Here is a 15,229-nt window from a genome sequence, read left to right as displayed (position 1 = left end):
CGGAATCTTCGTGGTATAAGCTAGAATTGATGGCGGCATTCAAGAGAATCCGGAAGGTCTAAACCTTGTCTGTGGTATTCTGAGTAGGATTCAATGATTGAATGACTGTGACGAGCTTTAAACTCCTGAAGGCTGGGCGTTAGTGACAGACGCAAAAGAATCAATGGATTCTATTCCAACCTGATTGAGAACCGACAGATGATTAGCCGTGCCGTGACAGGGTGCGTTGAACATTTTCACTGAGAGGACGGGACTGTAGCCACTAACAACGGTGATGCCCAACATACATCTTGCCATGAAAAGGAGTAAGAAGGATTGGATGAAGACAGTAGGAAAGCAGAGAGACGGAAGGGACAAAGCATCTCCATACGCTTATCTGAAATTCTCACCAATGAATTACATAAGTATCTCTATCCTTGTTTTATGCTTTATTCATAAATCACCCATAACCATTTGAATCTGCCTGACTGAGATTTACAAGATGACCATAGCTTGCTTCATACCAACAATCTCTGTGGGATCGACCCTTACTCGCGTAAGGTTTATTACTTGGACGACCCAGTGCACTTGCTGGTTAGTTGTGATAAAGAATTGAGATTACAATTGAGCGTACCATGTTGATGGCGCCATTGATGATCACAATTTCGTGCACCAGTCATGCAAGTAGAAATTAAGAGTTTCCATTATTATCAATGTAAAATTTATTTTGGTGGCTTTAAAGTTTTAGTGTTCCTCCTTGATGAAATGTTGTTAACTAACTAACATGTAATGCTATATATACAAGGGGTGTGGATTGTTTTGATTATGTTAAAGTCTCTAGCTTACTTCCTTTTTATTTTTCAATCAAATCAACTATCATATGCTAAAAAGGGTAAACTATACTAATTAATCCACTTAATATATAACTAGTAAACTAAGGTGCAAATTAAGCTAAAATATCCAAGATATATACAGCCCAAAGTGCAGAATGCAAAAGTACAACAAAAATAAAAGAGAGAAAAATGTGCAAATAAAATACAGAAAATGGACAAAATAAGATAAGAGTCTGTAGTGGTTCACCAAAAGAAATAGATGCCAGAGATGGCGACCTCCCCACACTTAAAATAAAGCATCGTCCTCGATGCTTACTCAAGCTGGGTGTGAAAAAGTGTCATCTCCGGAAGGATGGGCTGCTGGTGTCTCGATGGTAGGCTGAGGGTCTGCAGTCTCTGTGAGGGTAGGAGGAGTGGTCTGCTGAAGCGGGGGCGCTGTCTGTAGAGGAACCTCCGGATCTGCAGCCTGTAGCTGGTGGTGCTCCACATGATGTGGGACAGTGTGCTCTGGACCTCCCTGCTCAGCCTGGGTAGTGCCTCCTCCTCATGATCGCTCACCTCCTCCTCAGATGTGTCGAAGGGCGTGTCGGGCTCGAAGGGGATGTCACCACCAGAGCGGATCATCAGCTTGAGGTGCTCATAGCGTCGCTTGTGGCGACGCTCAGACCTCTCAAAACGTCGCCTGTTGCGACGTTCAGACCTCTCAAACTGCTGCTGGTGATGGCGCTCCATCTGATCTAGGTGGTCAAAGAGTCGGTGTACCAGACGGTAGACGGGCTCAGGAGCAAGTGGGGGTGCAGTGGGTGGTGATGGGCCAGTGGAAGCAGAAGGAGCAGCTGAAGAAGTGGCTGCCTCAGTAGTGTTAGTGAGAAATGGAGGGCGGTAGCCAAAAGCCAGAAACTTTCGACTATGAGGAATGATTTTGCTGCAGTCCGCAGCGGGTGGTCTTTCATCAGCAACCTCCCAAGGTACCTCAGCTCGGTGACCCAACTGAGTAATCAAGTAAGGAAAGGAGAGGGTGCCTCGAACATGGACCTTGGCCATGTAATGCCGGATGAAGCGGGGTAGATATAGGTCCTTACCCGTCATCACACACCAGATGAGGGTAATCATAGCAGCTGGCACCTCTGTCTCATGAGTACTCAGCATCACCTAGTTACTCAGAATCTGTTGCCATAGCCGAGCCTCATCATTCAGATATATAAGCCTGATTCCCTTGGGTACCACTGTGCTTGTTCGCATGACCTAAGGAACAGTAGGATCAAGAGTGATATCCCTCTTCACTGCATCCCAATCAAACCTTATGAATCTCATATCCTCCTCAGCTTTTTGGTAACCATCTGGCTGATCTGATTTAGGTGGAAGCTAGAGGATGTCTTCAGTTACTTCCTCAGTAACCAGAACTTGTTTGCCTCTGAGCTGTACTGCATCCAGGGATGATAGAAAGTAGTTACATTAGAATTCTCTGACCCAAGATGAGTTGACCTCAGTTAAGTTTCTCTCTAGGAAGAAATAGCCTCTCTGTTTGATCTGATCTGAAGTGTACTGCTTGAGTTCTTCTGGAATTTTTAGAGTCCTTTCCAGGTGTAGGTTCCTGGCGGTGGCAAAAGTCGGGTAATTCAGCTCACAGTATTTGTTTGCAAATTTAACCGGGTCAGCCACAGGTACCAACTAATCAGCCTTTTCCTGCAGGGTAAAGTTCTTTTCCCGCCAGGAATCATCGTGTAAGATGCCAAGGATGGAACCAGAGGATTCGCCTCTTTTTCGTTTGCCAGTAGTTACTTTGCCCTTTCCCCTGCCTTGAGAGTCAGACATCCTGAAAAACAGAATTTTCAAGATATAATTAAGGAATAAAAGCAAGAAAACAAGTAGGTAAATAACAAGATAAGCACGAAGTGGCAAATGAGCAGTAGAAAAATGAAATGAGTTAAGTAAATGTATATTTTGGATTGTTTTGGAGTTGAAAAGCTGAGTTGAGAAATCACATTCCAAAATATGTTAGAAGTGGAAAGTCTGTTAATTATGAAAAACAATAATCATGCCATGAGTGAAATTAATTGAAAGAAGTAGTGAAAAGGCAAAGGGGGAAGTTAGAAAGTTAAAAGTGGGTAAAATTGAAAAAGAGGTTAGAAAGCGAAAATCAGTGAGTTAGTAAAAAGGAAGTCAGAGTAAGTGGCATGATGATTGGTTTCTAAGTAACAAGAATTTCGCAATTTTAAGCAACAGGCAACTCATATTCCAGCAGGTATAACAGGGTATTGATGATGATGCATATAGATATAGAAGTAGTAAAAAGTAAAATCAAATCATCAATAATCCAATTTATTAACTAGGAAATCAAAGGGAATAAGAATGCTGGCTTGTGCATTCATGAATTGGTTTGGTAAAGGCGAAGGAGTGCCAAATTCACATTGCTAAAACCAAAACATGAATGAATATCAAAATAATTTACAGAAAATTTGGGCAGCATTCCAGCTAAAATTGGATATTTCCGGAAAATAAACAGCAAGAAGAGCAGTTCATATGAGAATAACAATTACTGTAAAGAGTCACAAACAGTAGGGATATTGAAGAATAGTCTAACAGCAGCATGAAGCATTACAGAATAACATATGAACAGTATGAACATCACTGCCAGATTAAAATTGCAGAACAGATAAAACAAGTAACAAGTACGGTGCAATTATCAGGCCTAAATCTACTAACCACATCCTAGCTACCTAACAACCTATAATCCACTACAAACATGCATCTCTATCTATCCTATTCGGAACAAAAATTGGAAAACGAACTAAAGGATCGCAAAGAAGAATCGCAGAATGGCGAAACCTGGTGCGTAAAAGACAATGAGATGGAACAGGGATGAGGGTAGAGGGGTGGTGATGCGGCGGCGCTGGGTGAACAGCGGCGGTGGCAGGGGTGCAGGAGGGGTTGAATGGTTGAGGGTTGGGGTGTGGTTGAGAATAGGGGGTGAGGGTTGGGGTGGTGGCCGGCGGAGGTGGCCGGCGGAGGTGGCTGCGGTGGTAGAGCAGGGGCGGTCCGAGGCTGGCCGCGGTGGGGGTAGTGGTGGAAGAGAGAGAAAGAGGGAGGGAAAAGAAGGAAGAGAGGGGAGGGGTGGTGGTGGTGTGGTGACGACCTTGGTGGTCGGAGGTGGTTGTTGGTGGTGGCTGGGGGTGGTTAAGAGAGAGAGAGTTGCAGAGGAGAGGAAGAAGGTGGGTTTGGGAACGCGACGGGCTAGGGTTCGCGTGACTTGGGGTTAGTGATCGCGAATCCACGCGGACGCGTGGAGGACGCGATCGCGTGAGTAGGGTGAAATAGGATTAATGCGAACGCGTTGTTGACGCAATCGCGTGGGTTGGGTATAAGATAGGTGACGCGGACGCGTGAAGCATGCGAACGCGTCACTGGAATTTGTGCTAGACGCACGTTGCCAGCGTCGTTTCAGCGCAACTCTCTGTTTGGTTTAGGGGGTCATAAAATCCATGTGACGCGATCGCGTCGCTCACGCTTTCGCGTGGAATGGGTGTTGTGCAAGTGACGCGTTTGCGTCAGGTACACGCACGCGTGGGTCGTTTTGTGCTAAACGCACACTAGCCGCATGATTCCAGCCCAACTTTCTTGTTGTTGGATCTTTACGCCGATATCCAGATCACGCGTTCGCGTTAGTGACGCGGACGCGTGGGAGGCATTTTCCTCAACTGACGCGATCGCATAAAGCACGCGGTCGCGTGGAACAATTTGTGCCAAAGGCGCACCTCCAGCCTTGCTTTAGCGTGACTCTCTATTCACTTTCCTTTTTCTTTTACTGCACTTGTGACGTGGACGCGTCAGCGACGCTATCGCGTCGCGTGCTTCCTCTCTCTTCAAATTTTTTTTATGCAGTATGCAGAAAGCAAAATGCAATGAATGTCATGCAATAATTCCATGTTCAAACAAAATTTAAAAACAGAGTAAAATAGAGAGGGAACGATCATACCATGGTGGGTTGTCTCCCACCTAGCACTTTTAGTTAAAGTCCTTAAGTTGGACATTTGATGAGTTTCCTGCTATGGTGTCTTGTGCTTGAATTTGTCCAGAAATCTCCACCAGTGTTTGGAATGCCAGCATCCTTCGGGGTCCCAAACAAGATACGTAAAACCTTTGAGCAGTTTCAAACAGGTTTCCAGGCTCCCGGGGTGTTGAATGTTGGAATAGATTCCATGATCCCAAACTCTACTTTTACACCCATTTTTATGTTGATCTGCATTTTTCCAACCGGGTGATAAGTAACTTGAATTCCCGCTGCAGTGACCAAACAGCTTCCGAGATCATTTCAATTGAGCTTGACACCAATCTTTGCACCTCAAATTGAAATGTGAAACCTCATTGAATCTTGCATACCAGTGCTGAGTGCGAGTCATTTCCCTTTTGCTCTCAAAGCCGCAGAGAGCTCTAAGCTGGCCATCTGTTTCAAGTGAACCATATTCAAGTGGAAAAGTAAAGATGAGAGTCAAGGATTTTACCCACTTGAAGTTTGTGTTGGGTGGTAATGGCCTTGGGATAGGCATTTCCAGTGGTTCTGCAAGCTCTACTCCCCTGTGGTCTTCAGTGAATTCCTCCACTTCTTTGCAAATTTCTTCCATTTCAACCATGTCTTGATCAATGTCTTCGATATCTTCCTCATCACTTGAGTCATAATTGGGAGGTTGGGAAAAGTCAACCTCTACATTATCTTCGTATTCACTTGGGGAAGATTCTTCTATCTCAAAGAATTCACTTGCTGCGGATGCAAGTCCATTACTAAGGGAACTCGACTTGTGATTATCATCATCAAGGAAACTTGCGTATTGGGTTATTCCGTCCAGTTCTTCATAAGATATCTGCATTGGAGGCTGTGCAAAATCCTCTTTAGCGTCAATTGTAACATCCTTGACGGAATTCTCCATAACTCTGGGTTCCTGTGGAGGTTCGGCATCTCCTAAATCTTCAACCAACTCTTCTTCTTCTACAATGACAGCGTCCTCTACTTGTTCCAGTATGAAGTTATGCTCTATACTATCCATTGGAGTTTCTAGTGTCTCCTTCATACTATGTTCTTCATTAGATTCTCCACATGAAGCCATGGAGGTCTGTTGAGTGTCCGAACGTTTAGAAGATAATTGATTTATTGCTTGCTCCAGTTGATGAAGGGTTGTATGAAATTGGTCTACTGATTCTTCGAAGCGAACCTGTGATTCTTGGCTTAATGGATATGGACATGGTGCATAGGGGAGTGGTGGTTCTTGAGAGTAATTGGATTGGCGTTGGGGCGGATAACGATCATATGGTGGCGAATGGTGAAAAGAAGCTTGTGAGTGTGGTGGTTCAAAGTTATGTTGAGAGGATGGTCTCTGAGCATAGGTTGGGGCTTGTTGGTGCTACAAGGGGGTCCACCATATCTATCAGTTTGGCATGCATTGTAGAATGGTCTCTGTCCATGATATCTTGGAAGGTGTTGTTGCCTAAAGGGTTGATCATATCTTCTTGGCTCCATCCATCTTTGATTACTTAGACCGTGATGCATATTCCTGTTATAGCTTCCATTCCTTTCAACAAAATTAGAACCAAACTCAAAGCAAGAGGTGTGAGAATTCATAATAGCTATCAGAAATAAGAAGGGAAAACAAAAACAAATAAACAAGTAAAAGAAAAATATTTACAATAACCAATAATAAGGCACACGTTTGCAATTCTCCGGCAACGGCGCCATTTTGAAGAACTGAAGATTGATGGTTTAGAAGTTATAATAAATTCTCGTTGCAAGTATAGTTTCTAAACCAAGCAATCAACCTTTCTTACAAACGTTTGGTTGTCACAAGTAACAAACCCAATAAAATTTATAAACCGAAGTATTCAAACCTCGGGTCGTCTTCTCAAGGAATTGTAGGAAAGTATGAATTATTATTGGTTATGCAAAACAGTGTTTTTGGGTTTTGAAAAAGTTTTGAACAAGAGAAATAAATTGTAGGAATTAATAAATTAATAACTAATAACACTCTTGGCAAGGTATGAAAACTGGAAGTCCTATCCTAGTTATCCTTATCAATAGAGATGAGAATTATACTGTTGCTCCCACTAAGTCAACCTCTAACTATGAAGGTCAGTTAAGTGGACAAATTAATTTAATACCTAAAGTCCTAGTCAACTCCTTGAGGAAAGACTAGAGTTATAGGAATCTAAATTAATCAGCAAGAATAATAATTATCAATCACGATGAGTTTGATAACTCAAGAGTCACCAATTAATCAACTAAAGCCAATAGTAAATAATATAAATTAAAAATAAGGAAAAGCAATCATGAGTCTGAAATACCTCAAATTATATTTAAATAAAGATGTCAATTCTAACATGAACAAGTTCATAAGTCAAATTGGAAAGACAAATAAAAAGGACATTGAACCTGTGATGAAGAGATAATCCCCATAAGATAAATCCTAATCCTAATCCTAAGAGAGAGGAGAGAACCTCTCTCTCTAAAAACTACATCTAAATCCTAAAACTATGTATGAATCCAGTATTCAGTCTCTAATCTCCCTATGCTCATGAATGGATGAATTCCTCCATTTATAATCCTTCAATCTGTGTTCTCTGGGCTTGGATCTGGGCCAAAAGGGGCCCAGAAATTGCTGAGGACGACTTCTGCAAATTCTGCAGATTGCGCATGTCACGCGTCCGCGTGGGTCACGCGGTCGCGTCATCTGGAGTGTTGCTTTTCCACGCGGTCACGTCAGTCATGCGCTCGCATCAGTTGTGTTTCGCAGGTCACGCGTTCGCCTCATCCATGTGCTCGCGTCGATTTTTTTTTAGCGAGCCACGCGTTCGCGTTGTCCATGCGGACGCGTCACTGCCAGTTTCTTCCAAGGACTCCAATTTGTGCTTTCCTTCCATTTTTGTATGTTTCCTTTCCATTCCTTTAAGTCATTCCTGCCTTATAAAACCTGAAAGTACTCAACACACAAATCACGGCATCGAATGGTAATAAAGAATAATTAAATTTGGTAATTTTAAAGCATAGGAAACATGTTTTCTCATATATCAAATTCCAAGGAAGGAATTGTAAAATCATGCAAATTCATATGAATAAGTAGGTGAAGAGTTGATAAATCATTCAATTTAAGTACAAAGTTTATCATGAAATAGTGGTTCATCAGCGGTTCTTATCATCTCTGTCACGGTCGCGATCTCGTCTCCTTGGCTCCCTAATGAGGTGGGAGAATTCGGCTAGCTTTCTGTCCCAGATCGCTTGCTCTAGCGCGTCCTTTAGGTCAAAAAAATCTTGGGTTTTGTGTCCATAGCCCTTGTGGTAATCACAATAGAGGTTTTTGTTCCCTCCGGTTCTGTCCTTTAGAGGTCGGGGCTTCGACAGAATTTCTTTCTTGGCTATCTGCTGAAAAATTTTTATGATGGAGACTGTGAAGGGGGTATAGTTGGTAAACTTCACGACTCGGGGAAATGGCTTGAAGGTCTTGGCTGGCCCTCCGTCTTTGCCGTGCTCCATCAGTCTTTCCCCACTACCGTGCTGCCGGGGTTGGTTGAAGGTGGGCTGCCGCTTGTTGGCCGCCACCACTTGACTGACTTTTTCATCATTGATATATTCTCTAGCCATGCTTTGGATTTCTTGCATCATCCACACGGGCCTGGTGGTAAGATGCTTCCTGAAATCCTCATTCAGAAGTCCATTCGTCAAACATAAACTGGCCACCAAGTCGGTCAGGTCGTAAATTTCCAAACACTCATCGTTGAACATGTCCAAGTATTTTCTGGTCAGTTCGCCGGATCTCTGTGTCACCCCGAGTAGATTGATCGGGTGTTCTGTCTTTGCGATTCGGGTAGTAAACTGGGTCAAGAAAGCACGGCTGATGTTTGAAAATTTGACTATAGAACCTTCCGGGAGACCGTTAAACCACCGAATTGCGGGTCCCGCCAAGGTGACCGGGAAGGCGCGGCACCTCACCTCATCGCCTACCCTTTCCAGGTTCATCTTGGCCTCAAAGGCCGTTAGATGCTCCTGTGGGTCCTCAGTTCCATCATACCTCATGTCCGTTGGCTTGTCAAAGTGTTTTGGCAGCCGGACCTCGAGGATTGAATGATGCAAAAGGGTTGCCCCCATGATCACGGGGCGTCGCGTTCTCTTTGGCCTATCTCGTTCGTCCTCTCGATTTCGCTCGGTGGCCCGTCTATCCATACGTCGATTGTATACCAGGGGGTCCTGGCATCTTCTTGGCGCCTTCCGATTCTCCTTTTGGAGACTATCCGATTCAGACCGTGGGCTCGGTGTGCGCCTGGAGCGACTTCTCTGAGGAGTTCTCCCCCGTCTCTTGGGGGATCGCGAATAGTTTGGTTCGGGAGTTTGTTGACGACGTCCCTGATCTGCCAGCTGACGTTCCAGGTTCTACACCCTATGTCGCAGTTCATGCATTATCCTGGTGCTATCGCTGCCCATTCTCCCAAAGGGGCGTCTCTCTTGGGAGCGTGACGATGGCTCGGGTTATCGTAGAGGGGACCTCGTGCACTCGCGGGAGGAAGCCTCGGAAGCTGCCCCTCTGGGTTCGGCTCCCTCGCCTGGTTCTACAGGACCCATTAGGAAGTTCATTTGGGCAGGTTCCCACAGACGGCACCAATGTTCAGTAAGTCAGATACCAGACGGTTCGGGAAAGTCTGTTGGATAGGAAGGTGGATTCCCGCCTCGTTCTGGGTCGTAGTGTGAAGATGGGAGCGGACGACTTCCCGAGTACTTTAAGCGGAGTGGGGGTGTTACCTGCAAAGACACTCCGACGCTCAAGTCAGAAAAGTGTGCAGGCGATATGAGAGTAGGGTTGTAGTGACGTACCTTGGGGGAGGGGTAGGACCCTCCCCTTTTATACCTTGTCAGTAGGGCGGGCCCCATAAGTGGAAGGTCTCCTTCTAGGAAGGTTCCTTCTCCATAGCTCGCACGCAGCTGACTTCGAGGGTACGTGGCCGGGTCGCCAACCAGGCGGGTCACGCGTGTTGGCCCATCCGAGCGGGTCGAGGTGTCTTCGGGCCAGTTTAGCCAACGTGCCTAGTTGGGCTAGGCCGTAACAGAATATATATATATATATATATATATATATATATATATATATATATATATATATATATATATATATATATATATACTAATTTTAGTCATTAATTTCAGTCACTGTATATAAATATATATAAATATAGACATAAATACAAAAATTGAAAATTTGATAAACAAATCTTACTTTCACCTATAATAGAAGATCCACCCTACTCTCATTAATTTCAGTTACACCCGTCAAAACCACCTCATCTTTCCCTCTTTCTCTCACATGATTTCTCCTTTTTTTTCTTCTGTATTGCGTGTAATTCTGTCCTTTTTTTCCCTCTCTCTTATGCATAATTCTTAGTTGTGATTTTTGGTTGCGTTCTTTCTCACAGTTTTTCAACTAATTTTCATTACTTCTTTTTTCCTTCTCCTTGTTTGATTTTGCATTTTCATCTCTATATCAATGTGAATTTCTGCTCTTTTTCCTTATTCAATTTCTGCATGCTTGAATTTTGCTACTTTCTATATTTGATTTTGCTACCTTTTGTTTGATTTTAGATCTAATTTATTATCAAATGTACTTCATTGTTGGTTTCCAATAGTTTGTTGAACTTCAGGAAAGGATTTCTCCTCAAAGACATTCCACATTCTAAGGACGAAAAATATGGGGTTTTTCTCCCTTTTCACTAAAGATTATTGATTATAATTTGATCTAATGATCTATTTGAATACTTTAATTTGTTTGTCCCATTTCACTCTGAATTGAAGCTCGATCTGATGGTCACTTCAATTACTTGCTTGATTTCATGCTTCAAATTTTAAAAGAAAGAGGTAAATACCAAATCGGTACCCAAAGGATTCTGGCACTAATAAAATGGTACTTGATCTTTGTTATTAACAAAATAACCCCCGAAAGATTTTGAAATTTGACAAAAGCATCCAAGCATAAAATCATGATGTCACATTGAATGAAAACACTGATCTGACAACCAAAAGAGTTTCAGTGATGACGATAGAGGGATCCAATAGCATTTTCGGCAAGAAGGAAAGCATGAAGCTACGATAATAGTGTTTTCGCATCTTATTCTCTCTCAGTCTCGTATTCCACCTCTTGTTGTCTTTCTCTTACTCTCTAGCTTGAAAAAGAAGAAGAGAAGATCGATCTCACTCTCTCTCCTCACGTTTAGTTCATTATGTAAAGGCAGTTGCTCCAACCGGCTCCATGGGCGGTGATAGTGCACGATAGCAAAGACGGGACAGCTCCCTCCTTCCTATTCTCCGTCGTGCCCATGCCCTCTCAGTGTCTCTCTCAAGTTGTGTCTCTCTCTACTCTTCGGACTTCCTCCCCCTGCAATCGCAACAACAACGATGACGGCGAGTAGCAGTCCTCTGTCGGCACCCTCTTCTTCACTTCTCTCCCTTTTCTTCTTCTCTCCTCTGTTTCTCTCTTGATTTTCTCTTCTTCTTCAAGTTAGAGAGAAAGAGAGAAAGATGAATAAGAGGTGGGATGCGAGATGCGGAAACATTATTGTTGCTGCAAGCTCTCCTCCTTGTCAGAAACTCCATCAAAGCTATCAGCCGCCATCATCACTGAAGTTCTTCCGATTATCAGATCAACGTTTTTTATTCAATATGATGTCATGCTTTTACGTTTAGGTGTTTTTATCAAATTTTAAAATCTTTCAGGGAATATTTTGTTAATAACAAAGGTCAAATACAATTTTTTCAACCTCAGCATTTTTCGGATACCAATTTAATATTTACTTCTAAAAAATTTTTTTGCATATTCATGCTTTTAAACGTTTCTGCAATGCACTTGTTAAAAATTTCAAAAATTCTTCCACCAAATTCAATTCTTTCTTGATTTCTTATTGTTCTAAATGCATTTTGATGATGGTCTTAGATATATTAGTAGGGAATTGCATTGGATATAATAGAGTTATGTTAATTATATTCTACTTAACCTTTTTCTCATATATCGTTACATTCACATTTAATTATTGTAGCATTGAACTTGATCTTTTTGTTATATATTATTGGATTATTTTGTTTAGACTTGTCTAAATCCTTATTTAATTCTAAATGTGAGTGCATGTGTTATAATATTTTGATTATATATTATTGAATTATAGCATGAGTACTGCAAGATCATAAAAGACTACTGTTATTATTATTTTTTTTTTTACCTTGAAGCAGAATCTAAAGATTAATTGGTTGGAAATAGTAAGCAATAGCAACTTGTTTTGTGTTTAAGTCTGATAATTAGTTCATATTTGGTTATAATTTAATGGATGTCTTCCTGTTTTATAGAATTTTAATTGTTAAAGTTTGATTTTGGTTGCTGAATTTATTTGCAGCTTGAGTATTTGATTGAATCCTAGATATTGGACTTAGTCAGTTTGGGATTTAATTAAATCTTAGTTGCTAAAATTTGATTTTGCTATGTGAATTTAATTAGATTTTGATTGTTGAATTTGTTATTAGTCAAGTATTTAAAAAATGTGAAAAAAATATTGCACCCAAAAAAATACCACCAAGAGAACTAGAAAATATGGACAAAAAATAGAAACTTCCCAAGTTACTCTATATACAAATGTCACTCCTACATCTTTAGAGAAAATAATTGGAGATTAATAAAAGAAAATCCAAAGAAAATTACCAAGCAGAGACTAGAGGCTGCGACTTAGCCATTTCAGCAAAGTTTGGGTAGAATGTTGATGGCTCTGTTACGTCAGTCGTCGACCTAATTGCGGTTTTGCGCGAGATTGCCTTTGTGCCGTACAAGAACCGTATATACAGGTTGAGGTCATTCTTTGTCATCAGCCCTCGCACCTCTACATTGAGGCCGACGTCCGCCTCTGCCACCAATCAAGCCGTCGAGCCTAAAGATGGTGTTGATTTGAGGCTACATGTGTAAAAGCAAATGTCACCCCTACATCCTTAGAGAAAATAATTGGAAACTAATAAAATAAAATCCAAAGAAAATTAACAAGCAGAGATTAGAGGCTGTGACTTAGCCATCTCAGCAAAGTTTGGGTAGAATGTTAATGGCTCTGCTACGTCAGTCGTCGACTTAATTGTGGTTTTGCGCGAGATTGCCTCTACGCCATACAAGAACCGTATATACGGGTTGAGGTCGTTCTTTGCCAGCAGCCCTCGCACCTCTACGTTGAGGTCAACGTCCGCCTCTGCCACCAGTCAAGCCGTCGAGCCCAAGAAAGGTGTTGATTTGAGGCTACATGTGTAAAAGCTCACCCGCAGCCTTCACCAGCAGGTTCAAAAGCTGAATGATTATCGAGAGAGGTATCAGGAGATCCTCATATGCGTGAGGGACACGGATGACCTCAGGTTGGAGTGGAGGGAGCAGTTGGAGCGGCTTCAACAGATAGAGGCTCAGATAGAGATGTACCAAGCTTAGATGTGTGGCGCTAGCATCATTCCTACTGGTGGCACACAGACATTACCGCCTTCTACGCCGCCTCATCAGGGCCACAGGAATGACGACGACGACGAGAAAGACTACCTGGATCTTTAGTGATTAGTGCTTTGTTTTATTTTTTCATATTATTTATTTGATTTACTTGACTTTTAATTTATTTAAACATTTGATAATTTATTTTAAATAACATGTTTCTATTATTTATAAATTGACCATTAATTGTATGAAAAATAAATTTAAATAAAAAATTAAAATTAACCATTTATTTCACATTTTTTTAAATTGATATTACTATTGGATTTATCAAGGGAATAATTCGACGGTAATGGTACGGGAAACAACATATTGTGGCGCTAATATTACCATCAGAAAAATTTGTCAGTAACCAAATAGTTTTTCGAGTAGGTAATTGATGAGCGGATAATTTATACGCTTTTTGGCATTGTTTTTAGGTAGTTTTTAGTAAGTTCAAGCTACTTTTAGGGATGTTTTCATTAGTTTTTATGTTAAATTCACATTTCTGGACTTTACTATGAGTTTGTGTGTTTTTCTGTGATTTCAGGTAAATTCTGACTGAAATTGAGGGACTTGAGCAAAACTCTGAAAAAGGCTGACAAAAGGACTGCTGATGCTGTTGGAATCTGACCTCCCTGCACTCGAAATGGATTTTCTGGAGCTACAGAACTCCAATTGGCGCGCTCTCAACGGCGTTGGAAAGTAGACATCCAGGGATTTCCAGCAATATATAATAGTCCATACTTTATTCGGAAATTGACGACGTAACTTGGCGTTGAACGCCAAGTTCATGCTGCTGTCTGGAGTTAAACGCCAGAAAAACGTCATGATCCGGAGTTGAACGCCCAAAACACGTCATAACTCGGAGTTCAACTCCAAGAGAAGCCTCAGCTCGTGGATTAATCAAGCTCAGCCCAAGCATACACCAAGTGGGCCCCGGAAGTGGATTTATGCATCAATTACTTACTCATGTAAACCCTAGGAGCTAGTTTATTATAAATAGAACATTTAACTATTGTATTAGACGTCTTTTTGACCACGTTACATCTTTGGTCTCAGTTTTTGTTTTATTCTTCATCCTAAGAGGCTATTGATCATGTTTTAGGGGGCTGGCCATTCGGCCATGCCTGAACCTTTCACTTATGTATTTTCAACGGTGGAGTTTCTACACACCATAGATTAAGGGTGTGGAGCTCTGCTGTACCTCAAGTATTAATGAAATTCTATTTTCTTTTATTCAAATCTCTCTTATTCTTATTCCAAGATATTCATTCGCACCCAAGAACATGATGAATGTGATGATTATATGACCCTCATTATCATTCTCACTTATGAACGCGCGTGATTGACAACCACTTCCGTTCTACATGCAACAGAGCTTGAATGTGTATCTCTTAGATTCCCCAACAGAATCTTCGTGGTATAAGCTAGATAGATGGCGGCATTTATGAGGATTCGGAAAGTCTCACCTTGTCTGTGGTATTCCGAGTAGGATCCTGGGAATCCGGAAAGTCTAACATTGTCTGTGGTATTCCGAGTAGGATTCCGGTAATGAATGACTGTGACGTGCTTCAGACTTGCAAGTGCTGGGCGTGATGACAAACGCAAAAGAATCAAGGGATTCTATTCCAGTAGGCGCAGGAACCAACCAGTGATTAGCCGTGCTGTGACAGAGCGCGTGAGCGTAGTTTTCACTGCGAGGATGGGATGTAGCCTTCGGCCAGGTGATGCCTCCAGACGATTAGCCATGCGAGTGACAGCCGCAGAGGACCATTTTCCCGAGAGGATAGAAAGTAGCCATCGTCGAACGGTGAACCCCTATACACAGCTTGCCATGGAAAGGAGTAAGAAGGATTGAGTTGAAGCAATAGGAAAGCAAGCGTTCTTGAGCCTTACAGTATCTCCATGCGC

At 42.1% G+C, this 15,229-nt stretch overlaps 1 protein-coding gene across 1 annotated transcript; it reads right to left on the bottom strand.

The window, feature by feature from the left end:
• Positions 1-7,977: 7,977 nt before the first annotated feature.
• LOC130957511 (uncharacterized) lies at positions 7,978-9,015 on the bottom strand. The gene has a single exon (XM_057884364.1). It carries the CDS (start codon positions 9,013-9,015, stop codon positions 7,978-7,980), a length of 1,038 nt encoding a protein of 345 aa, XP_057740347.1.
• Positions 9,016-15,229: the final 6,214 nt, after the last annotated feature.

Source organism: Arachis stenosperma, chromosome 10 (assembly GCF_014773155.1).
Source record: "Arachis stenosperma cultivar V10309 chromosome 10, arast.V10309.gnm1.PFL2, whole genome shotgun sequence".
In the NCBI taxonomy this organism is placed as follows: Eukaryota; Viridiplantae; Streptophyta; class Magnoliopsida; order Fabales; family Fabaceae; genus Arachis; species Arachis stenosperma.
This window is presented reverse-complemented; position numbering and strand designations above follow the sequence as displayed.